At 57.2% G+C, this 23,137-nt stretch overlaps 1 protein-coding gene across 1 annotated transcript in view; it reads right to left on the reverse strand.

The window, feature by feature from the left end:
• Positions 1–23,137, reverse strand: part of STAB1 (stabilin 1) — a 58,410-nt gene that overhangs the window by 15,657 nt on the left and 19,616 nt on the right. Inside the window, 30 exon segments of the mRNA XM_051985036.1 lie at positions 133–210; positions 568–615; positions 913–1,032; positions 1,247–1,321; positions 1,552–1,625; positions 1,899–2,024; positions 2,210–2,271; positions 2,390–2,435; positions 2,581–2,676; positions 3,294–3,489; positions 3,917–4,000; positions 7,899–7,955; positions 8,119–8,247; positions 8,496–8,630; positions 8,994–9,101; positions 9,842–9,943; positions 10,082–10,159; positions 10,452–10,563; positions 11,059–11,189; positions 11,461–11,508; positions 11,796–11,894; positions 13,924–14,022; positions 14,846–15,004; positions 15,455–15,548; positions 15,668–15,854; positions 18,303–18,414; positions 18,845–18,931; positions 21,676–21,771; positions 22,284–22,346; positions 22,468–22,626. Coding sequence (XP_051840996.1) covers positions 133–210; positions 568–615; positions 913–1,032; positions 1,247–1,321; positions 1,552–1,625; positions 1,899–2,024; positions 2,210–2,271; positions 2,390–2,435; positions 2,581–2,676; positions 3,294–3,489; positions 3,917–4,000; positions 7,899–7,955; positions 8,119–8,247; positions 8,496–8,630; positions 8,994–9,101; positions 9,842–9,943; positions 10,082–10,159; positions 10,452–10,563; positions 11,059–11,189; positions 11,461–11,508; positions 11,796–11,894; positions 13,924–14,022; positions 14,846–15,004; positions 15,455–15,548; positions 15,668–15,854; positions 18,303–18,414; positions 18,845–18,931; positions 21,676–21,771; positions 22,284–22,346; positions 22,468–22,626 — 3,060 coding nt within the window.

The raw sequence follows: 23,137 nt of genomic DNA on the forward strand, positions 1-23,137 counted from the left end.
GCCCCGCCGTTCCCTCCCCCGGACTCCCGCTTACCGCCCACCCCCTTCCCGTCCCCACCCGGTCCCCATCGGGGGGCTGAGGGAGGCTTAAAGCCTCACCCTCCCTGCCCAGCGAGGGGGGGGGGGAGTTACCCGGCTAAAGTTCTTCATCAGATCTTCCCTAGGGACGAAGACCGTGAAGGGTCCATCTCCCTTCAATTCCTGGTATTCCTGGGAGGGAGGAGGGAGGAGGGCGGGACGTGAGTTCTGAGACCTCCGCGGCCCGGCCCAGCTTGGGAGCCAGAGCCGGGAGGGGACACGGGGAGCACGGTCACCGTGTGGGGAGGACCAGAAGCCCAAGGCCCGCCCTCTCAGCCCCAGGGTCTTCTTAAAGGTCAGCCGGTCAGCACCGTGGCCTGAGCTCTGAGACCCCTTCCTTGGGAGTCCCTGGTCCAAGGGAGAGGTGGGCCCTGCCTCAGAAAGCCTCCAGAGGAGAGGGGGCCACGGGGAGGGGAGAGAAAGGGGGGCCGGGTTTGTGGGAAGGGTCGTGGGGCCTTGCCAGGACCCCGTACAAGAGAGGATCCTCACCATGAAGTAGTGGCTGAAGAAGGCGGCGTCCTTGTCCCGGAGCAGCTCCTGGGGAGCGGGAGGGCGTGTGTGAGGGGCTCCCTCACCCCCAACCCCACGGCTTAGTCCCTGCCCTGCCCACAGCCCTAAGTCTGTCCTGAGGCCGGGGCTGACAGCTCAGAAAGAGGGGCCCCGGCTGGCAGGATGTGGCCGGGGGCAGGCCTGAGGCCGAGATGCAAGCCCCCATCTCCCTCTGTCTCCCCGGGACAATGGGCAGGAGGGGCCAGCGGCGCCGGCCGGGGACCCCCGCAGGGGAGCCCCAGAGAGGGGCGGGGCTCCGGGCCCTCGAGCCTTCCAGAGCCTCACCAGGCTTATCCTGGTCCGGCAGGTGAAGCCGTCGCCCACGGTCGTGACGCCGCACGTGCAGGTCCGCTCCCCGGGCCCTGTGTTGTTACATGAAGCAAAGCGGCTGCAGCCTCCGTTGTCCTGGAGGAGAACAGAGCCCAGCGGCCCGGGAAGGGGCGGGTCAGGGGGGACGCCCTCCAAGGCCGCCTTTCCTCCGACCTGGAGCAGCTGGGCCAGCAGGACTCACCCAACCCCCTCTGCCCCGAGTCCCGGGGAAGGGGCGCCCCCAGATCCCCGCTCCTGTCAGCCTCCCCTGCTACAGACGGAAGGCTGTAGGCTGCAGGACTGGACCCACCTGTGTGCAGGGGTTGATGGGGTCACAGCTCTGGATTCCATCCCCAGTATAACCAGGTCCGCAGTTACAGGCCACCTGAACCCCATCCCCCCCACAGTGTGAGCTGTCAGGGTCCCATCTGAGGGAAGCCCCTCCCCCCAGGAAGCCCTACTTCGAGAGGGAAACCCCTCCCCTCCCCCCGAGAGATTCTGATCTAAGGAAAGGGGGTTCGGGGGCCCAAGCCTACACTGCAGAGGGAAAATGGGGCCTGTGGGCGCTCCCGCTGCCTCCCTGAGGGAGACCCCAAGGCCCACCAGGTCACTGACCTGACTGTGCCCCGTCGGGGTGCACTCGGCCCTGGCGTGGCAACCACCATTCTTGATCAGGCAGCTGTTGACCTCTAAGGGGAAGGAGGCAAAGGGAGGGAGGCAGGCAGGGGAGGGAAGGCTCACCAGAAGGCCTCTCCCACGGGCGCTGTCCAGCCTCCCCCGGGCTCCCCGGGCTCCCCGGGCCCTCAGCCTTTGTGTTCCTCCCTTTCTCTCTCTCCCTTGTTCTTCCAAGGAGAGGAAGCCCCCCAGCCCCCTCTCCAGCCTTCACCCAGGAAGCCGCTTCTTGTGCGGAACCCGATCCCTCCTGCTTCAGCCCCGGCCCGCTCCTGGGCCCGGCAGCTCACCCAGACACAGCTCCCCGTCGCCGGCGTAGCCCTCCTTGCAGGTGCACGTCCTCTGCCCGGGGGCCACCTTGGTGCAGTTCGCATTAAGGGAGCAGCCTCCGTGATCCTGGGCACAGGGGTCCACTTCTGTGGGAGGGGGCAGGGAGAGTGTCAGCGATGGGCAGAAAAGGGCGGCCCGGGACAGGCTGGGACTAGGGGCTGGGGCCAGGAGCCGTGGGGCAGCCTGTGGGGTCTGAGGGAGCGGGGGAGAGGGACGGCAGGGAAACATCTCGGGGGCTCGAGGCCCCCTGCTTGGCGGGCATCCTGAGGACCTGAGCAGCTGGTGCCGTTGCCAGCGTATCCAGCAGAACAGACACAGGAGGCGTTGATGCAGCTGGAAGGAGAGAAGCAGGCCTCAGTCAGCCCCTGCCCCCAAACGCAGGGTGCAGGGGAGCCCTCCAGAACCACCCCACCAGCTCTCCTGACGCCCTGAAGCCTCAGAGCTCACTCACTTGGCAAAAGGGTCGCATCTTTCCGGACACAAGGAATCCTTGTTCTCTGGAGAGAAAGGAGGGCAATGTCACATGTCAGCTCAGATGGGGGAAGGAGCCCAAGATGGAGCCAGGGGGCTTCCTCCCCACTAGGCACTGGGGACCTCCGGGGACCACCCCATACCTCCAAGGCCATCCCGCCTGTCCCTCACCTTGGTCGCAGCGGGGGCCCTTCCAGCCCACATTGCAGCTACAGCTCCCATCCCCCAGCAGCCCGTCCTGGCACATTCCATGGCCACAGTTACAAACTGGGGCGGAAGAGAGAGAAGTAATCCGGTGCTTTCCCATGCCCCCACCCAAATGAAGTTCTGGGGACCAGGGCAGGAATCCTCCCCAATCCTCCATTCTTCCCTACCCCTGCCTGGCCTGGCAAGAACTTTCCATCAACTGAGGAGGATCGCACAGTCCTCCCTCATCATTCAAACTCTGGGGTTAGATTGTGAGCCCTACTGGCCTGTCCCACCCTTCTGAACAGGTAAGAACACTGAAGGATCTCTCTGTCTCTGTCTCTGTCGGATTGTCTGTTTCTCTCTCCCTTCCCTGCCTCTTTCCCCCTCCCTCTTCTCCCCTCCTTTTCCTTCTTGTCTCTGTCTTCTGTCTGTCTCTCCCTTCCCTCCTTCTCTCCCTCCCTCGTCCCTCTCCTTTCCTGTCTCTGTCTGTCCTCCTCTCCTTTCCTTTTCCTCTCTTTCACTCCCTCCCTCCTTTTCTCCCCCTCCCTCTGCTTTCCCCCTGCCTTCCTTTCCTCTCTGTCACATGTACATCCTCAGTGGTCACGACACGAGTCTTCTTCCCACAGGACTTAGAGCAGCAAACTGAGCTCAGGAAGGGCGCAAGCTGCCCAGCCCGTCCCCGCTGTGGCCCTTACCTCCAGCACAGTCGGGCCCATAGCGCCCTAGCTCACATCCCTCACAGGCAGTGCCATGGAAGCCTTCGTGGCAGCGACACTCTCCGCTACCCAGAAGGCCGTCCTGACACTGCCCATGGCCTGAGCAGTTACCACCTGGACCCCCAGGGCAGGGCTCACAAAGGGTTCCAAAGAAGCCAGGGCAGCAGTCGGGGATCTGGGGGCAAATGTAAGTGATTAGTTCTAAGAGGCCTCCTGGGGGTCAGCTCAGTCATTTCATGCAAAGCTGGGAACAGAAGCTCAGAGCGGGAACCAGGACTTGCTCAAAGTTACGTGGTGAGTCAGTTAAAAGCAACAAAATACAACAAAAGCTTGTAAGAGAACCCTCATCTTCTCTCAACCCAGGGCTCATGAGAGGGGTTCCAAGTCCCAGAATAGGGCTGAGTCACCCTGTCTTCAGTCACCCCCTAACTCCTCCTGCAGTGACAAGGTTACCACTAGAAACAAGACACTAGGAGGGTAAATACACCCAATCTGGAGTCTTCCTGAGGGTCCTTTATCCCTTTTTCCTCTCCCCTAGTCATCCCCAGCCACTACCCTCTCTTGTCCTAGATCACAGCATGGAGGAAGACCTTGGGACAAACCTCTTTTTTCTTAACACACGTATAGTAGCAGCCTATGGTCCGAATTCCATTTGACAAGTAGATACAGCTCTCTCTGGGGCCTTTCTAGAAATACCAAAAGGGGAAGGAAGGGATTTAGTCAAAAGATGACATGCAGCGCAAATAGAAACTTTGATATAAACAGAAAGAGGGGAGGATGTATACCAGGCTAAAGAAATCAAGACACTGAGAGACAGAGACAGACAGTGATAGAAATAGAGATAGAGACAGAGATATACAGATACAGATACAAAAAAAATAGTAATGATAAATCAAGATAAGAGAAAAAAGTAATAAACCCAGAGCAAGATATATAGACAGAAATAATGGCAATTTGAACAGAAACAGTAATAAATTAAGACAAACTAGGACAGAAAGATGGGGGTAAATTGGTAGGAAAAGATAAAGGGAGGAGATACAGAAAGAAAATTAAATCAGTTTAGAGTTAAAGTGAGACAGAAAGAAACCTTTAAATCTTATAAACATGAAAGTAACAGAAAATATGACAAAAGAGATAGGCAGGTATTAAAGGAAATAGAGTATTGGTCCTTGAGTTAGAAAAATTGGGGGATCAAAAAGCCGGGCTTGCCTGCTGACCCAGCAATAATGCTCCTATGCCTGTACTCCCAAAAGAGAGCAAAAAAAAAAAAAGAGGATAAGGATCTGTGTACAAAAAATATTTAAAGCAACTTTTTGTGGTTATAAAGAATTGGAAACTGAAGGGATATTCATCGGTTGGGGAGCAGCCGAAGGAGTTGTGTTATATAAATGTGATGGAATGCTCTTGTTTTATATGAAATGAAGGGGATGATTTCAGAGAAACCTGGGAAGATCTGTATGAACTGATGCAAAGAGAACCAGAACACTAACAGCCACGTTGTAAGGATGATCAATTGCAAAAGAGTCTACCTGACCAAGGCAATGGCTCACCACAATTCCAAAGGACTCATGAAGAAACAGGCTGTCCATCTCCTGAAAACTGACGGACTTGGAATGCAGTAGAGGTGTATTTTCTTCTACTCCTTTTTCTTGCTTTTTGAAAAATATGGCTAATATAGACATTTATTCTGAATGATTGCATATCTGTAAAGTTTTGTGGTTTGTTTTTTTAGTTTCTGGATTTCTCAACAAGGTGAGGGAAGGAACCGAATTTGTATAAAAAATGAAGGAAAAGATGGCGGGATCCCCAGCCCGCCTCGGACGTTTCTGTGCTGTGTGAGGCTCATATCGCCTCAGTTTCCCGATCACGCTCCTCACAGAGCTGCTGGAAGGACCGAATCAGGTCGTGTCGTCAATGAGTTATTGAGACAGGGCAGGCGGAGGGCCGCGCTTCCCCGGGCCCCGCCCATCACTCCCGCCCTGGTTTCCAGGGCCGAGCGCCGACCTGGCTGAGGGGAGGGGAGCTGGCTGCTCTTTAGCGCCACCTAGGGCCAGGAAAGAGGGAGCCGCTCGGGAGCTTGAGCTCTCCCGGTAGAAAAGGAGAAACTTCCGAACAGAGCCCGGGAGCTGGGGAGAACCTTGGGGGAAGGGCCTGTCCCGGCCCGCGCGCTTCGCGCCGGCCTCGGGCCGCTGTGTCACCGAGAGCGGCCGCGCCGCTGCTTCAGAGAGAGAGAGCGGAAGTGCCCCACCGAGCCGAGGGCGGCGGGAGCATCTTTGTCCGCGTCCCCGGCGGCCGCGCCGCTCCCTCTCGGGGGCCCTCCGGCAGCCTGGCCTGCCGCTCGGAGCCGCGCTGCTGCAAAGAAAGGGGGGCAAGCCCCTCCGCCTTTCCCAGATCCGACTGTGTAGGCCCGGGAAGTGAAAGGGAGGCAACACTGCGGGCACAGCAGCCGGCCGGCTCCTTCTCCTCCTCCCTTCCTTCCCTTATCCATTTTCTCTTCTCTCCCGTGTCCTTCTTGCCTCTCCTTCCATCCCCTCCCTTCTGTTTCTTCCTGTTCTTGTTCTCCTCCTCTCTCTGGGTGTCTGTCTCCTTCCGTTTTCTTTTTCTCTTTCCCTCCTTTCCTCTCTCTCTCCCCTCCCCCATTTGACTCTCCAAACACTAGGAGCTATGGCTGACGACAGCAGAAAGATCAGACTAATGGTCTAAGGCCCAGACCAAGCTCTTGCACCGAGCCAGTTGCAGTCCCGCACCAAGATGGCAAAGGAGGAGGCAAGGCCGGGAACTGTTTTAAATACGGAAAAAAAAAATTATATATATATATATATATATGTATGTATATATATATACATACACACACACATATATACATACATATATATACACACATATATACATGTGTATATATACACATATATACATACATACATATATATATATAATCTCAGGCCCGCATGTGTCTTGTCTCTCCCCTCTTCAATCAGTACTTCACAGAGCTAATCAAATTATCTTCAAAGAATACTTTTTTTTTGTTTTGTTGGGTCATTTCAGTTGAGTCCAACCCTCATGATCCCATTTATGGTTTTCTTGGCACATGCTAGAATGGTTTGCCTTTTCCTCTTCCAGTACATTTTACAGATGAGGAAACTGAGGCAAACAGGGTCAAGTGGCTTGCTCAGGGTCACACAGCTAGGAAATATCTAAGGCTGAATTTGAACTCAAGCCTTCCTGACTTAAGGCCCATCACTCTACCCACTGAGTGACATGGCTGCCATACAGGTCTGACTTCCTTATTCAAAAATCTTTCAGTGATAATTCAAAAAAATAAAAGCTTCAAATAATAGAGATTTACTGTTTCACCTATCCCCTTTTTTGTTGTACTTTGCAAATAAAAAAGCCCATTTTATTGGTGTTTGTTAAATTCAGTATAAAAATTTTTTAAAACTTGAGTGGTTCTCTAATGCATACAAAATAAAATGTTTACTTAGTAGCTTGGCATTCAAGGCCCTCCATTCATTCACTTCTTAACTACTCTTTAATAGCCGTTCCCTTATGTTATCCTTTACTTTTTGTGTCCATGAGACAAAATGCTGTGGTGGACAAGACACAGAAGAGCTGGGTCCCTATCTCAGCAGTGACATTTCCTAACCACAAAACTTTAAACATATCATTTCTACGGTGGGGGGGGGAGGGAGAAGGGGGACACAACACTTGAAACTTCGCTTGATGTTGAAGGGGGGGTAAATAAAAAAGATAATGTGTCAAACACTTTGTGAGCCTTAAAATTATGTTATTATAGTTATTATTAGATTCCAGGGCACCAACTGGAGAACAGAATTCTCAAAGACCATCAAGATCAAGCCCCCCACCGCTGTTGTATGGAGGGGGGGAAATAACACCCAGAGAAGGAGAGGGAAACAAGTGCACTTGGGGACTGGTGTTTGGTTCCACAAGGAAGCAGGCTGCTTTATAAAGTAGTGAGTGCCCTATCATTCTGAGTGAGCCATGGGAGGCTGGTGACCTCTTACAGGGAGGTTGCTGGCAGGCTGGGGTTGGGAATGGGGAGACGAGTCTAGAAGCCTGCCTTCAGATTGTCTATCCAGCCTTCCCTAACCAACTAGAATGTGTTTTGCGTGTGTGTGTCCTCAGCTTTATTTAGCACAGAGCCTGGGGCATAAATAAATGTTTTTGGACAGCCTGACTCAGAAGTTACTCATTTATCTAGCATAAGTCTGAACATAGCAAATGTTTAGTGGTGGTGGGAGAGGGAGAAAGGGGGAGAAGGAATGAAGGGGGAAGAGGAAGGAGAAAGGGGATGAGAGAGGGAAGAGAGGGAGGGAGAGAAGGAGAGAAAGGGGGACAGAAGGAGAGCGGGGAGAGAGGGAAGGAAAGAGAGAAAAAGAGAGGGAAGAAGAGAGGGATAGAAGGGGGGAGAGAGGGGAAGAGGAGGGAGGGAGAGAGTGGGGGGAGGGAGAAAGGTGGAAAGGCCAGGGAGAAAGGGAGACAAACAGACATACATTAGAACACAGAATGAAGGAGTAAATGAATATGACAGAGACCTAGACCCCTTCCCACCTCCTCGACAATTACCTGAATCTTATAGCCGGAAGAACAGCGGTATCTCCGCTCACAGCTGCCACATTTCTTCTGCAGGCCCCGGAAGAAGAGGGATACGAGGGTCACTTGGAGACTGCCCCTGCCTCACAAGGCCTGTGGGAGACGGGATCTTCCCCTCCCGCACGGCCTCGCCTCCCAGTATGAGCGGGTCACTCCCGCCTCCCCCTCCGCCCCTCCCCCAGCCTCAGTTCACCTTGACCGCCTTCTCGAGCGCTCGAAGACAGACGTTCGTCCTCTCGGCCAGGACTCCGCCCAAGCCGAGCACGACGCCCCCCTGGGGCTTCAGCGTGGGACCCACCACGGGGACCTGGTTCACCAGAGACTGGGGGAGAGGGAGAAAAGAGAGAGGGGAAGGGCTGCAGCCTGGCGTCCCATTTAGCCCTCTCCAGCCCCGTCTCCATTTGGGGGCGATGTTTTGTCTGAGTCTAAAAAAAAGGGGAGGGGGCGGGGCTAACGGGCGGAGGGGTCCCACCGCTCCTCGGCCCACGGGGAGAAGAGGAAGGGTTGGTGGTCGTGCGGGGGCGGTTCTGTGGGAGGGGGCGGGGCTCTCGGCAGGTGGACTGCACTCACCAGGCCCCCCTCCCCAATGAAGAAGATTAGCTCGTAGGAGGAGCCCAGGAGGGAATTTCGGTGCATCCCGGGCCGCAGGGCGTCCGGGGTGAGAGCCTCGCCGAGGAGCACGTGGCGCTTCACAGTTTCCACGTCCTGGAGCGGGAGGAAAGAGGGGGAGGAAGCTCAGCTTGGGAGCCGGAGGACACGGGGCGTCCCACACTGTCCCCCCCCCCCCTCGGCTCTCCCGTGCGCCCACAAAGCAGGCCCTTTGTTTGCATGCCTCCTGCGGACCCGTATTCTGTTCAGATGCAAGCAGATAAATCCCCGGGGGACAGGACAGCTGGAATTTATGTAGCATTTTATAAGTCCGATCCTCACAAGCCTGTAAGCATCGTTTCCATCCCGCAGAGGAGACCGAGGCAGAGAGGTCGTGCTGGACAGCTCCCGCGCTTTTGCCCCGCCACCTGGAGCCCGATCCGGCCCGCCTCGCCCGCCCGGTCGGGCTGGCTCACTCACCAGGGCACTCAGGTTGGCTTTCAGGCAGTACTCCTCCACCGAGCCGTTTGTGGGCACAAAGAGGGTATACTTGGCAGCAGCCTCAATCTGGGACAGCAGCTGGTATCGCTGGGGAGAAGGAGGCGGCAGCAGCTAAGCCCAGCACGACTGGGGGGCCCTCCGAAGACCCCTTGTCCCATGATGGGGGTCCAGACGGACCACACCAGGAGGAGTCTTAGTGCTTGGTCCATTTTCCCTGGACAGTTGGGTAAACTGAGGCTCCCAAAGGAGAAACAGTTTGTCTCCAGTCACATGTACAAGTCAGTTACAAAGCTGGGATTGGAATCTAGGCCTTTTGACTCCCCAGTTCGGGGCAACCCTCGCCATGGCTTTTAACCCTCCTTGCCCTCACACCCACCCAAGTTCCTGGAGATGTCTCTCACTGCATCCCCTAGGACTAGAGAGCAGAGCGCGAGCGTGGGAGGCAAGGAGGAAGCCCCCGGAAGTCAGAGTCTCCTGGGGATTGCTGAGGGTTAAAAGCATCCTAGACAGCATAAACCCGGGATCACGGCTCAGAGCCGGGACAGACAGAGGCGTCCAGTCCAGTCCTGACTGAAACAAGACTTCCCTTTTTTGTTTCATGGACAGGCTTTGGCAGTCTGGGGAATGATGTCCGAAGGCATGACAAGATGCACAGAGTTACAGAGGAAACCAACTACGCCGAAATAGTTATAAAATCTTGTTTTTAAATTCACCAACCCCAGGTTAGAAACTTCTGCTTTCAAGTCAAGCCATGATTCAACTCCGATCCTGACCTCACACTGAGGGCTCTTTCCCCTATTCCATGCTCATAGAAGTCACCAACTCACCAGTAACAACTCCTTAAAGATGCTGAAGGAAGGCACGGTATCCAGCTGCTGTCTCAGACTCAGCTTGGGCGGGGGCGCGTCCGCCCGAGGGGGCAGCAGGACCTGGGGACCAGAGCCTGAGCTAGCCCGGCTGTCCGCGGTCCCCGCCGCTTAGGAGTCGCTGCTGGGGGCGGGGCAGAACAGCCCGGCAGAGAGGGGCTCACGGGACCTCCCGGAGGGAGTGGGGGGAGAGGAACAGACCTTGCTGAGGATGTGCAGGACCCCATTGGTGGCGAGGATGTCGGCTACCGCCACACTCACATTCTGGATGGTGATCCCCTGAGAAAAGGCATCAGAGAGACTCAGGCACAGGAACAGAGAGGCAGAAACACACACGGATGCCCACCTGAGCACCAAGCGGGTGCCTGAGCCAGCCCACGGGAAGGGGGCCGTTTCCCTGAGTCCCCGCCTTCCTCTTCCCCTTCTGAGTGCACACCTGACAGCCCCCAGTGTGGGGCCCCCGGGGGGTGCCGGCCTGTTTTAGCCCTTGTTCCGGACCTCCCCTGCCTCCCCACCTCAACATCCTGGTGACCTTGAAGGGGAAAAATGCTACGAATCTGCCAACTCTTACCCCGCTGCTGTTGCTGATCTCCCAGCGGGTGGGTGGGTTCAGGGTGATCACCTCCTGCCCAAAGAGGTCAGACAGCTTCCTAGTGGTCAGAGCATCTGGGAGGAAGTGGGCCCTGGATGGGGGACAAAGGTCAAGAGAGGGAGTATCAAAAGGTTTAAAGGACTTCCTGGAAGACAGAGGGCAAAGACAAGACTGGAAGAGAAACACATCAGAGAGCTTGACGGGTTCTGGCCAGAGGCAAAGCTCCACAAGGCCCAGCCGAGTCAGAGATCCCTGGCCTTCCATTTTCAGTGAGGAAAGGAAACCAGGGAAGGGGAAGGGAAGGAAGAGGCTACGGTCAGAACCTGGGTCGGAGGGGGGACGGTAACTGGGGCCAGGGTAATTCAGACACCTCTGGGGGATGAGCCTCCATCCAGGGCTCTAGCCCTGTTACTGCCTTCCTGTCTTGGATTCGGATGACAAGGCTTGGGTTCAAACCACTCGTATGGACTTTGGGAAGATGATTCACCTCAGCCCCTCATCCGTGATGACCTCAAAGGTCCCTAGACTCCCAGTTTATGGGGCTATGATCTAGGATCCTCTGACAGGTGGGGCAGCCCCCCCATACCTGAGCAGGTGCAACAGTTGTTGTTGCTGCAGCCAAAAAGCCTGGTCTTCGGGACTCAGGCTCTGGATGGCAGCTTCTGACGGCACCAAGGCTGTGAAGTTGCCTCTGGCAGGGAGGGCGAAGCCAGCTCTCTAGGGCCAGAGCAGACATGGAAATCTTGTCTGTCTCCCTCCCAAGTGATAGTGCTCCCTCCGAGGGTCAGTGCTCCCTCCCAGAGCCACAGCCAGCCACGGCCAAGGCAGACATTACATGTAGGAAATTAGGGGAAGCCCCCGGGGTCTCCCCCTCCGACCCAGGTTCTGCACAAGTGAATATCTACGCCACAAGTTCCTGGGCCTGGCACAGGAGGTTTCCTGAAGTTCACTCTAGGGAGTTGGGTACCAAGGCCCCTCTCCCCCCTACCTTAATCCATTGATAGAACTCAGCAAAGTGGTCATTCCTCTTCAGCTCCTAGAGAGGGGGCAGGGGCGGTCTGTGGCGGGGTGGGGGTGGGGCAGCTCAGACCCTCCCTCCCCCAGGCCCAAGTGCCTGTAATGGAACGCCCCTTCCAAGGGAAGAGATGGAGCCGAGGGGCCTTGGGAGGGCTCCTGCTCCACAGCCAAGGCCGGGCTACGGACCCACAGATTGTTATCCGCCCTCCCCAGGCCAGGGGCCTCCGGACTATTGCTGCTGTTCCCCACCAAGACTAAGGTGGTAGGGAAGGAAGGGGGCAGGTCAGGAGCTCAGGGCCGGCTCACCTCCAGGATGGTCCCGTAGCAGGTGAAGCCATCTCCGCCGTAGCCGTCTGGGCAGAAACAGAGCGGCGGAGATCCATCGTCTCGGGGCCGGCAGGTGGCCTGGGGCACAAAGACCCAGGGTGAGGAGACGCAGAGACTCGGGCGGGCAGAGAGAGCCCCACCGGTGGGGTTCAGAGCTGCGGGCCCTACCCCCCCCCCCCCCAAGCTGCGGGATCACTTCCTCTCTGTGAATGCCGCCTCCCATTTCTGCGCCCCTTCAAGGACTGCAAAGTGGCTTCTCATGTAAACCAAGTCCCGGGGCTGGTCATCATTCCCATTATACAGATGAAGCAACCGAGTCTCCACAAATAAGGAGGCAAGAGTGGTGGGAAGAGGGTCAGAAGATCTGGATTCATTTACAGGTTCATCGCCCACCTGGGCCTCAGCTTCCCTCGTCTGTAAATGATCCTGGAGGCCTTTCCCTTCTTTGGGGGCCCCATGGCACAGGCGGTGGGCTGGGGCTCTTTGGGGATCCTACCCATCCGGGCCCACCCGGCGCCATCTGCCCACGCGCCCTGCAGCCTTGGAGGGCCGCGACCCCGGACGGGAAGGAGCCAGGTTACCAGCCGCCTCCGACACGGGAGCGGCCTGTGTCTGTGACCCTCCGAGCCCTCCTCCCTAGGAGGGGCGTGATCTCGGCTCCTGGAGCGCCGCCTCAGCCCAGCTGGGCAGGCGCGAGATCAAGTGTCGACAAAGAGCCTTGCCGGCCTTGAAGGGCCCATTCCTCGTGCCAGAGGGAGCGCGGACAGAGCTAAACAGGGTGGGGAAACCGAGGCACAGCGCGAAGGGCGCCGACACCGCAGGGAGAGACCCTCTCTGCGGGAAACACTGAGAAGCCGGGGCCCAGGCTGGCAGATGGGGTCTGACACACTAACAGGGCCGAGGGGCGCCAGAGCCTCGCCCCGCCCCTCCCCCGGAGCCTCGCCCCGCCCCTCCCCCGAGCCTCGCCCCTCCCCTCCCCCAGAACCTCGCCCTGCCCCTCCCCCGAGCCTGGCCACCCCTCCCCCGAGCCTCGCCCCTCCCCTCCCCCAGAACCTCGCCCCGCCCCTCCCCCGGAGCCTGGCCACTCCTCCCCCGGAGCCTCGCCCCTCCCCTTCCCCGGAGCATCGCCCCGCCCTTCCCCCGAGCCTCGCCCCGCCCCTCCCCCGAGCCTGGCCACCCCTCCCCCGAGCCTCGCCCCGCCCCTCCCCTGGAGCCTCGCCCCGCCCCTCCCCCGGAGCATCGCCCCGCCCCTCCTCCAGAATCTCTCCCCTCCCCTCCCCCGGAGGCTGGCCACCCCTCCCCCGAATCTCTCCCCTCCCCTCCCCCGGAGCCTGGCCACTCCTCCCCCGGAGCCTCGCCCCTCCCCTCCCCAGAGCCTCGCCCCGCCCCTCCCCCCTCCCCTCCCCCAGAACCTCGCTCCGCCCCTCCCCCGGAGCCTGGCCACTCCTCCCCCGGAGCCTCGCCCCGCCCCTCCCCCAGAACCTCGCCCCGCCCCTCCCCCGGAGCCTGGCCACTCCTCCCCCGGAGCCTCACCCCGCCCCTCCCCCGAGCCTCGCCCCTCCCCTCCCCCAGAACCTCGCCCCGCCCCTCCCCCGAGCCTGGCCACCCCTCCCCCGAGCCTCGCCCCCCCCTCCCCCGGAGCCTCGCCCCGCCCCTCCCCCGGAGCATCGCCCCGCCCCTCCTCCAGAATCTCTCCCCTCCCCTCCCCCGGAGGCTGGCCACCCCTCCCCCGAATCTCTCCCCTCCCCTCCCCCGGAGCCTGGCCACTCCTCCCCCGGAGCCTCGCCCCTCCCCTCCCCCAGAACCTCGCCCCGCCCCTCCCCCCTCCCCTCCCCCAGAACCTCGCTCCGCCCCTCCCCCGGAGCCTGGCCACTCCTCCCCCGGAGCCTCGCCCCGCCCCTCCCCCAGAACCTCGCCCCGCCCCTCCTCCAGAATCTCTCCCCTCCCCTCCCCCGGAGCCTGGCCACTCCTCCCCCGGAGCATAGCCCCGCCCCTCCCCAGAGCCTCGCCCCGCCCCTCCCTCAGAGCCTCGCCCCGCCCCTCCCTCGGAGCCTCGCCCCTCCCCTCCCCAGGAGCCGGGGTGGCGGGGTCAGGCCCTTCTACTCACCAGCTTGTGGCAGCCGCCATTGTGGGCCTGCAGACACGGGTTGATGCGGCTGCACTCATAGCCGTCCCCGGCGAAGCCCGTCTTGCACATACAAGAACTCTGGAGGTGGAGCAGTGCTGGCCCGTCAGGGCGGACCTGTGCCTCCCAGCCCCCTTCCCCCTCAGGCCTCTCAGAGCTTCTCAGGGAGACGCAGGCTCTCTTCCTCCGCCTTCCCCCCTCTCGAGGAGCTGCCCTGACCGTTTGCCTCCAGGTCTCACACTGACTTTGCGCTTCACTCGGGGCTGCCGTGGGCCCTCCCTGCAACAACCTGGGGCTTCCCAGCTGGGCTTGGGGAGGCGGCTCCCGGCGCAGAAAGACCCAGAGCTGCCGGGAGGCAGAAGGCCCCTGCTTGCTACCCACTCAGGGGAACCTGAACCAAGCCGTCCCCGCTCTGGGTCGCTGTGTCTTCTATGAATGAGAGAGCCGGACTAAACCTGTTCAAATGTCCTTCTCAGCTCCAGCATTCTACATTCTGTTTTTTTAATTTAAGACTTTTTATTTTTCAAAACATATGTGTGGACAATTCTTCAACATTAGCCCTTGCAAAACCTAGTGTTCCAGTCCCCCACTCCCTCCCCTAGGTGGCAAGTGGTCATGATGGAAATCTATAACGTCTGGGTTCTAAGGGTCCCCCAGCTCCGCCACTGGGTTCTAGGCCCCTCCCAGATCTCCCCTTCTGTGCTCTAGGATCCATTAGACCATTCTCTGTGGTGCTAGTCTCCGCTCTAACTCTCGGGGTTCTGGTGTTTTCTGCTATTATGGACTTGAAGCTGATAGGCAGCAGGCACCCGGGCCCCAGGCCCTGCCCCGTGGGGGACCTCCCCGGAGGGCCAGTTGGTAGTGAGCAAGGCTTCCTTCCAGGGTGGCCCCACCCCGCCCCTACCTGCCCTGGCCCAGTGAAGCTGCAGTAGGCCTCCGCATGGCAGCCGCCCCGGGTCTCCAGCACACACGGGTTAATGGCCACGCAGATTTTGCCGTTTCCTGTCCAGCCCTTGTTGCACACACATTGGTGGGGGGCGGAGGCGTTCCTGATACACTGGGCCTAGGTGGGAAACCATGGGGTCCTCAAGGCGGCTCTGATCACCTCCCTGGCCCTGCTGGAGCCTGGGTGCAGAGTCCGGGGGAGCCTGGGTGTTCCCGGGCCTTCCCTCCCTGGGCCTTCCCTCCTGGGCCTGCCCTCCCATGGCCTGCCCTCCCTGGGCCTTCCCTCCCAGGCCTTCCCTCCCGGGGCCTGCCCTCCCATGGCCTGCCCTCCCTGGGCCTTCCCTCCCAGGCCTTCCCTCCCAGGCCTTCCCTCCTGGGACCTGTCTTCCCCCAGGCCTTCCCTCCCAGGGCCTTCCCTCCCGGGACCTGCCCTCCCCAACCTCTGTCTCCTAGGAGATGGGGCCCTCCCTCCCTCCCTCCCAATTCCCCCCAGACCCCAGGTCAGGCACACAAGCTCAGCAGGGACAGGCTGGATCACCCAAGGAAAGGGGACAGGACGGTCACTAACGTTCTCAGAGCAGCCACCTCGATCGGGGCGGTCACAGGGGTGCTTGACCTCGCAGGAGAAACCATCACCCTCAAAGCCAGGGGGACAGACGCACCTGAGGGGAGCGAGACAGAGCGGGTCAGAGCCAGGGAGGCCCTGGGGGGCGGGTAAGGCCTCCGGGCCACAGGGCCGGACAAAGGGCCCGCGGGGGCTCAGGGACGAGGCTGGACTCACACGGCGCGGCCCTGGAGGGTGACGCAGCGGGCCTGGGGGTGGCAGTACTGGTCCAGGCCGGAGGGGCCACAGTCAGCCGAGGACTCGTTGCAGAAGGGGCCGCTGAAGCCCTTGGTGCACGTGTCCCTCTGACACGTCCCCCCGCTGCCGGGCCGGTTGTCACAGATGCCGTGGACACATCCGCATTCTGAAAGAAAGAGCAGGTGAAAGGGGCCGAGAAAGAGAAGGGAGGCAGGGGCAGGAAGCAACCCCCCGCCTGCTACCCTGGGACTCTTGAACAAGGGGGGGATTCAAGGGGAGGGGGACATGGCCCCAGGGACAGCTAGTCCTGAGGTCTTCTTGAACTTCTTCCTTCTCCAATTCACTCAGTGTGTGTGGAGGTGTTGTGTGCATGTACGGGGTGTTTGAGTCACCCCGGACCTTTGATTTCACAGCCTGGAGATTTCAAGTCCCCTTCCACTATGTCATCTACCACTTACCCCATATACTCTCTGTCTCTATCTCTCTCTGTCTCTGTCTCTGTCTCTGTTTCTCTGTCTCTATCTCTCTCTGTCTCTGTCTCTCTGTCTCTATCTCTCTCTGTCTCTGTCTCTGTCTCTCTGTCTCTGTCTCTCTGTCTCTATCTCTCTCTGTCTCTGTCTGTCTCTGTCTCTCTCTGTCTCTATCTCTCTCTGTCTCTGTCTGTCTCTGTCTCTGTCTCTCTCTCTGTCTCTATCTCTCTGTCTCTGTCTCTCTGTCTCTCTCTCTCTCTATCTCTCTCTGTCTCTGTCTGTCTCTGTCTCTGTCTCTCTCTCTGTCTATCTCTCTGTCTCTGTTTCTCTGTCTCTCTCTCTCTGTCTCTATCTCTCTCTGTCTCTATCTCTCGGTCTCTCTGTCTCTGTCTCTCTGTTTCTGTCTCTCTGTCTCTATCTCTCTGTCTCTGTCTCTGTCTCTCTCTCTGTTTCTATCTCTCTCTGTCTCTCTCTCTCTGTCTCTATCTCTCTCTGTCTCTGTCTCTCTGTCTCTGTCTCTCTGTCTCTATCTCTCTGTCTCTGTCTCTGTCTCTCTCTCTCTGTTTCTATCTCTCTCTGTCTCTCTCTCTCTGTCTCTATCTCTCTCTGTCTGTCTGTCTCTGTCTCTGTCTCTCTCTCTGTCTCTGTCTCTCTGTCTCTCTCTCTCTCTATCTCTCTCTGTCTCTGTCTGTCTCTGTCTCTGTCTCTCTGTCTATCTCTCTGTCTCTGTTTCTCTGTCTCTCTCTCTCTCTCTGTCTCTATCTCTCGGTCTCTCTGTCTCTGTCTCTCTGTTTCTGTCTCTCTGTCTCTATCTCTCTGTCTCTGTCTGTCTCTCTCTCTCTGTTTCTATCTCTCTCTGTCTCTCTCTCTCTGTCTCTATCTCTCTCTGTCTCTGTCTCTCTGTCTCTGTCTCTCTGTCTCTATCTCTCTGTCTCTGTCTCTGTCTCTCTCTCTGTTTCTATCTCTCTCTGTCTCTCTCTCTCTGTCTCTATCTCTCTCTGTCTGTCTGTCTCTGTCTCTGTCTCTCTCTCTGTCTCTGTCTCTCTGTCTCTCTCTCTCTCTATCTCTCTCTGTCTCTGTCTGTCTCTGTCTCTGTCTCTCTGTCTATCTCTCTGTCTCTGTTTCTCTGTCTCTCTCTCTCTGTCTCTCTCTCTCTCTGTCTCTCTGTCTCTGTCTCTCTGTTTCTGTCTCTCTGTCTCTATCTCTCTGTCTCTGTCTGTCTCTCTCTCTCTGTTTCTATCTCTCTCTGTCTCTCTCTCTCTGTCTCTATCTCTCTCTGTCTCTGTCTCTCTGTCTCTGTCTCTCTGTCTCTATCTCTCTGTCTCTGTCTCTCTCTGGAAGTTAGTGTCTGGCTGAAATCCTCCCTGCTTCAGTTTAGCCAAAGTCATAAGATGCTGAATTGGAAGAGTCCTTAGCTGGCATCTGGGCCAACCTGAAACTGAACAGGAACCCCCTCAACAGCAGCCCTGACAATGGCCATCCAGCCTAAAAGAGCTCCAGTGACGGGGATCCCATAAGACATCTTTGGAAAGTCCTAAGTAGTGGTCAGCTTTTCTTCCTATCTACCTCCCCAACTTCCACCAGTTATTCCTACTTCTTGTCCATTGGTCAAGGCAGAAGGGACAGGCTGTCCCGTTACTCCCATAACGATCCTTCAAATACTGGAGGACAGCCATCCTGCCTTTGCTAACTCCTCCCTTCTCCAGGCTGGACATCTTCCTCCTTTAGCAGGTGTCTCTGGGATGACAATGCGTCTCATTTCCCACCTGGCTCCTTTCCTGAACTCCGTCACTCTGAAACAAGCTCACGTCCCCCAGCACGCTTCCCCCCATCACCCCCATCTTCTTGTCTTCTTGTCCTTTGGGGGGAGAGGGTGGGAGGCTGCAGCTGGGAGCTCCTCCCTGACCCTCCACCACTCACACTTTTGCCTTTCCTTGTAGCTCCAGCTAAATAAAGTTGATTGATTATCCATTAATTGCTCTTGTCCTGAGCAGATTGCTCTCCCGTGAGTGATGTTGCTTTTCAGTGTCTTTCCTACACTGCGCTGCTTCAAACTAACCCCTTGGCTCTCCCTTTGAGGCCCTAGTTGCAGCTTTTCCTCTGGCTCTGTCAGGGGGCCCTGCTTCTGGGGGGGGGGGTCTGACCTTCCTCACACTGCTCTCCATGCCGGTTGGGATCCGCACAGATGTGGCAGGCCACGCCCTTGTAGGCTTTGAAGCAGGTGCAGGCCCCGTTGCCCTGGATACCATCACTGCACTGAGAAGGGAAGGCAGGCTCAGTCTAGGGCTGCCCCCAGCATCTTGGGCTTCTCCTCCTCCCCTCCAGTTCACCCCTCCGCCTCCCGTGCTGCTCCCCTCCTATCCCGAGAGGGATCTGTGGAGACAGGCCGAGGTGGTGAGCTGTGTGGGACAGCCCAGGGCTAAGATCGCTCCATCTAGGACAGGGAAAGGCAAGACAGTCTGTCAGAGGGCTAGAAAGGGGGAGATCCGGGAATTCCGAGGCCCAAGCTTGCACTCAGTGGTTGGGGGCGACGAGCCCCAGAGGGACGAGACCCCCGCAGAAGGCACCACTTGGCTGTGGGCTGATGGAGCTCGGTGAGAAGCTCCCCCAGATGCTGGTACCCTGAGCCAGAGCCACAGGAGCCCCTCCTAGCCGCAGCTCCGCGCAAGGGGAGACCGAAACTCACTTTGCCTTTGCCATAGCAGGGATTTGAGAATCCGCCGGGACACTGGGAACAGTCGGGGCCAAAGAAGCCTTTACAGCAGCCGAGTTTCTGAAAGAGAAAGATTTCGGCTCTTGGGGGCTGGGGAGCAGAAGCGGCGACCAGAGCCGCTCCGTGGCCCGTCCTTTGGGACTAAGCATAGGGAGTCTCTGTCGGCGCGCCCCACTTCCGGCTCTGATGTCCCCTCACTGGTGGGCGCAGAAAAAGCCCTTTCCCAGCCACAAAGCGAGGGGCTTGGGTTAGATGTTCTCCAAGATCAGGTCACAGGCCCGTAAGCGTTCATATAAAATGTGCTCAGGGACAAAGAAAGGCAAGACAGGAGACCCCATGGCCGTCCCCAGGGCCTGGCACAGAGGAAGCCCGGGGGGCCGCGCCCTGGGGAGCACGTTGGAGAAGGGATCGGGCCGGGAGAGACGGGGGCCCAGCAGCTCCTGCAGTAGTCGGCAAACGTGGCAAGGGCCGGCACCTGAGTAGCCACTGAGGAGGGACAAGGGAACGCACACAGGTAATGTGGCCGAGGGAGAAGCGGCAGGAAGAGTCTGAGAGAGAAGAGCTGGAGGGAAAGAGAGCGAGCTCTGTCATGGAAATGCCCCTTTCAGATGCTTGTGGGACGTCACTTAGAGGGTCCAAAAGACAGATGGGTCACAAGACTGGAGACTCAAGAGAGCCGGGGTCTGGAGTCTTCTGTATGGAAATGATCGTTGTCAACTGGCACTTCTCAGCAATGAGCTATTCAGAGCGGCCCAATGGCCTGGGGAGGGAGGGAGCCACTGCACCCAGGGAGAGACTGGGGGAACTGAGGGTGGACCCCAACTGAGCCTTCTCACTCTTCCTGTTGTTTGCTTGCATTTTTTTCTCATTTCCCCCTTTTTGTTTTTATTTTTCTTGAGCAGCAAGATAATTGTATAAATATGTATGCACATATTGGACTTAACATATACTTTTACCATGTTTAACATAGAGTAGATTACTTGCTATCTAGGGGAGGGGTGGGGAGAAAGGGGGGAAATTGGAACATAGGGTTTTGCAAAGATTAATGTTGAAAAATTATCATGTATCTTTTGAAAATTAAAATGCTTTAATTAATCTTTTTCCCCCGAGGCAATTGGGTTAAGTGACTCGCCCAGGGTCGCACAGCCAGAAGCATTATGTATCTGAGGTCAAATTTGAACTCAGGTCCTCCTGACTTCGGGGCTGGGGCTCTATCCACTGCACCACCCAGCTGCCCCAAAAGGCTTTAATTCAAAGAAAAAAGAAAGAAACGATCCCTGGACCCGTGGGAGCCGATGAGATCACCGAGAGATTCTGGAGAAGAAGAGGAGAGAGCAAGCCCGGGACAGTTTCGGGAACACCTCCGTTAGTGTGCATGGGTGTGGAGGAAGAGCCTGCAAAAGAGGCTGAGAAGGCCTCGCCGTGGGGGAAGAGAACAGGAGACAGTGGACAGCTTGTCTGAAAGCCTGGAGAGGACCCTGTCCAGGGAAGAGAGAGTGAGCGGCGGTTTCCAGGCTGTAGGGGGTGGAGAAGGAGGAGAACTGAGTCGCGGCCATCGGGTCTGTCAGTTAAAGAGCGGGGACAGAAGGAGCCGACGCAGGTGGGCCCTGAGGCAGGACCGGGTTGCAGAAAGGAGGGAGCCGTGAAAAAGGAAGGAGAGGTGCCAGGTGTGGGCTGGGCCGGAGAGGGAGGCAAGAGAGGGAGAGGATCCCGTGAGGCAGGAATGAAGGTGCAGCAGGAGGCCGAAGACCCCAGCGACAGCAGAGAAGGGGAAAAGAGAGGACTCTGGGTAAATGGCCCCCACTGAGAGGAGGAGAGGGAGGCTTTTCTAATTGCGTCCTGTGACTGAGTTCCTAGCAAGAGGGATAAATGGTCACAGCCACTGCTACTGCCCGATCTTAACCCCCAAGCGAAGAGCCCTCCCTAAAGGTGAATGGGCCTATACCCAGCAGCAGCCATGGGACACGGAGCATGGGGCTTGGGATGGAGGAGACTGCCTCGTGATGCTTCCTAACCGTCCTCCTGAGCTAGTTGCTTAACCCTGTCTGCCTCGGCTCCTCGTCTGTAAAATAAGGTAGGAGAGGAAACCCTCCCTTATCTTGGCCAAGAAGAGCCCAGCCCCCCCCCCTTACTGGGGTCTGTCTCTTCTTTTACCACGTGACTGGTGCGGAAATCTGATTTACACAACTGCGCAGATGTGCCCAATTTTTTGCCATGGTTTTAGGAAGAGGAGAGGGAAAAAATTGGAATTCAAAATTTTGTGAAAATAAAGGTTAGAAATTGTCCTTACATATAATTGGGGGAGAGGAAACCGTTGAAAGAGAAAGAAAAGAAAATCCCAAATGGGGTCATAAAGAGTTGCCCATGACCGATCAGTAGAAGCAGGAGACGCAGCCCAGAGATAAGGCCACGGAAAGAAACAGGGCGGATGCGCTATAAGGTGTTTAGCCCCAGGTAGCCACCGTCACACCGTCATCCCGGAAACACCGACCGGCAGACTGACCATCAGAGAGACAGAGGCGTTTATAAAATTGGTTTCTGGACCATCTAAAACTGTTAGTGAAATCCCTAGGATTCCTTCATCCCTCCATCCTACGTCTTCCAATTCAACCTTTCAGTCCCATTCAGGATCCATCCCAAGCTCTCTCATCTGCCTCTTCTCTCCCTGATCGAGAGTGGAGACCTCGCTCCTGATTGGCTCCCTGCCATCCTTAGTCTTGTGGGGGCTCCCACATCTGCACCGCCCCCCAGCCAGCCCCAACTCCCAGGCCCCTCCCCTCCCCCACTTCTTGCGATGCTCTCACCACAACGGTCTGGTTACAGTATCGAGCACAGCCCTTCTTCATCACATTCAGACCGTCCGGGTCATGGATGTAAACACACTCCTTGGGGAAAATGTTCTGGGAGAAGGAGGAGGAAATAAGAGGAGGGGGAGATTTAGGAGGGAAAGCGCTGAATCACTGAGGAAACAGACTTCTCCATCCTGAATGCAAACAGCTCGACTTTTCTGCAACTTTACACTTTGTAAACGATAAAGTGCTATGTAAGTTCTCACTGTTAATATTATATAATCCAGTCCCAAAGCCCCTTGAGACTGGACTCTGTCCCGATGGGGGTGTAATCAGTGAGAATGGAAGCGAAGCGGGGGGAGGGTCTTTGATTTTAGTCAGTTCTGCCCGTGCCCCTCGTGGACGTGGGGGATTGGTCTCCGCTGGCCAGGGTATTCTTGGGCCTGGGGGTACAATCCCCGTGGCTGTCTATTGAGAGGCATCCTGGCAGAGTGGATAGAAAGCTGCCTTTGGAGCCCAGATCCCTGGGTGGGGGGATCCCCACCTCCCTGTGTCATTTTCCCGGAGGTTTCCTCCTCTCCGTGCTGAGGAGGAGCCTTTTGAAACCCACAGCAAACACTCACCAGCATTTGGCTGTCGGGGGGACACACGCTGGTGTTCTGGGCCTGGCAATCTCCACAGGTACTCTGGGAAGGGAAGAGCCCATCGTTACCGTTCTGCAGGAGCCGTTTGGCAATGGTCTTCCTCCCTCCGAGGCGGTTTTCCTAGGGGTGACTAGTAGTTGGTGTCCCTTTGGGAAATACTCACCAACACAATCTTGTACTGGTTCTCATTGCACCGATGGGGCAGGATGGGCAGGATGGACGGGGGCAGCAAAATACCATCCAGCAGGTGAATAATCCCATTGGACGCCACGATATCCACGGTCTTCAAGGGGATGCCGGGAGACCCCAAGAGGATGCGGCCCTAGGACAGAAATCCCGCACGCCTTTTCATTCACTATCGCCCCTATGCTGACCCCCGAGAGAAATGGCATCCTAAGACCTGTCGGCTCACTTGGGCCCCAGTTCCCTTCTCTGTGCCTCATAGTCACCATGTATAAAATAAGGACTCAGATTACATGGTCCTTAGGGCTCCCTCCCTGTATATTCTATTGGTTATTATTGAGTTGTTGACCTGTCAGGTGCAGTAAAAAGAGCACAAATGGACATTGGAAGGCCTGCGTTCAAATGCTGATTCTTCTACCCTGAACAATTGTTGATAGCTCTCCTCAGTTTCTTTGAATTTAAAATGGGAAGGTGGGACTTGATTATCTCTAAGGTGCCTTCCAGCTTTGCCAGCCCAGGAGTCCATAAATCTACCGGTGTGTAACAGGGATGAACAGTCAGCCAACAGGCATCTCCTCTATGTGTGGGGAAAAACCCCCCATCCCTGGAGAAGCCACAGAAGTCCCTCACCAAAGGCAGTTTGGTGCTCT

The sequence above is a fragment of the Antechinus flavipes genome, chromosome 1 (assembly GCF_016432865.1).
Source record: "Antechinus flavipes isolate AdamAnt ecotype Samford, QLD, Australia chromosome 1, AdamAnt_v2, whole genome shotgun sequence".
Lineage (NCBI taxonomy): Eukaryota > Metazoa > Chordata > Mammalia > Dasyuromorphia > Dasyuridae > Antechinus > Antechinus flavipes.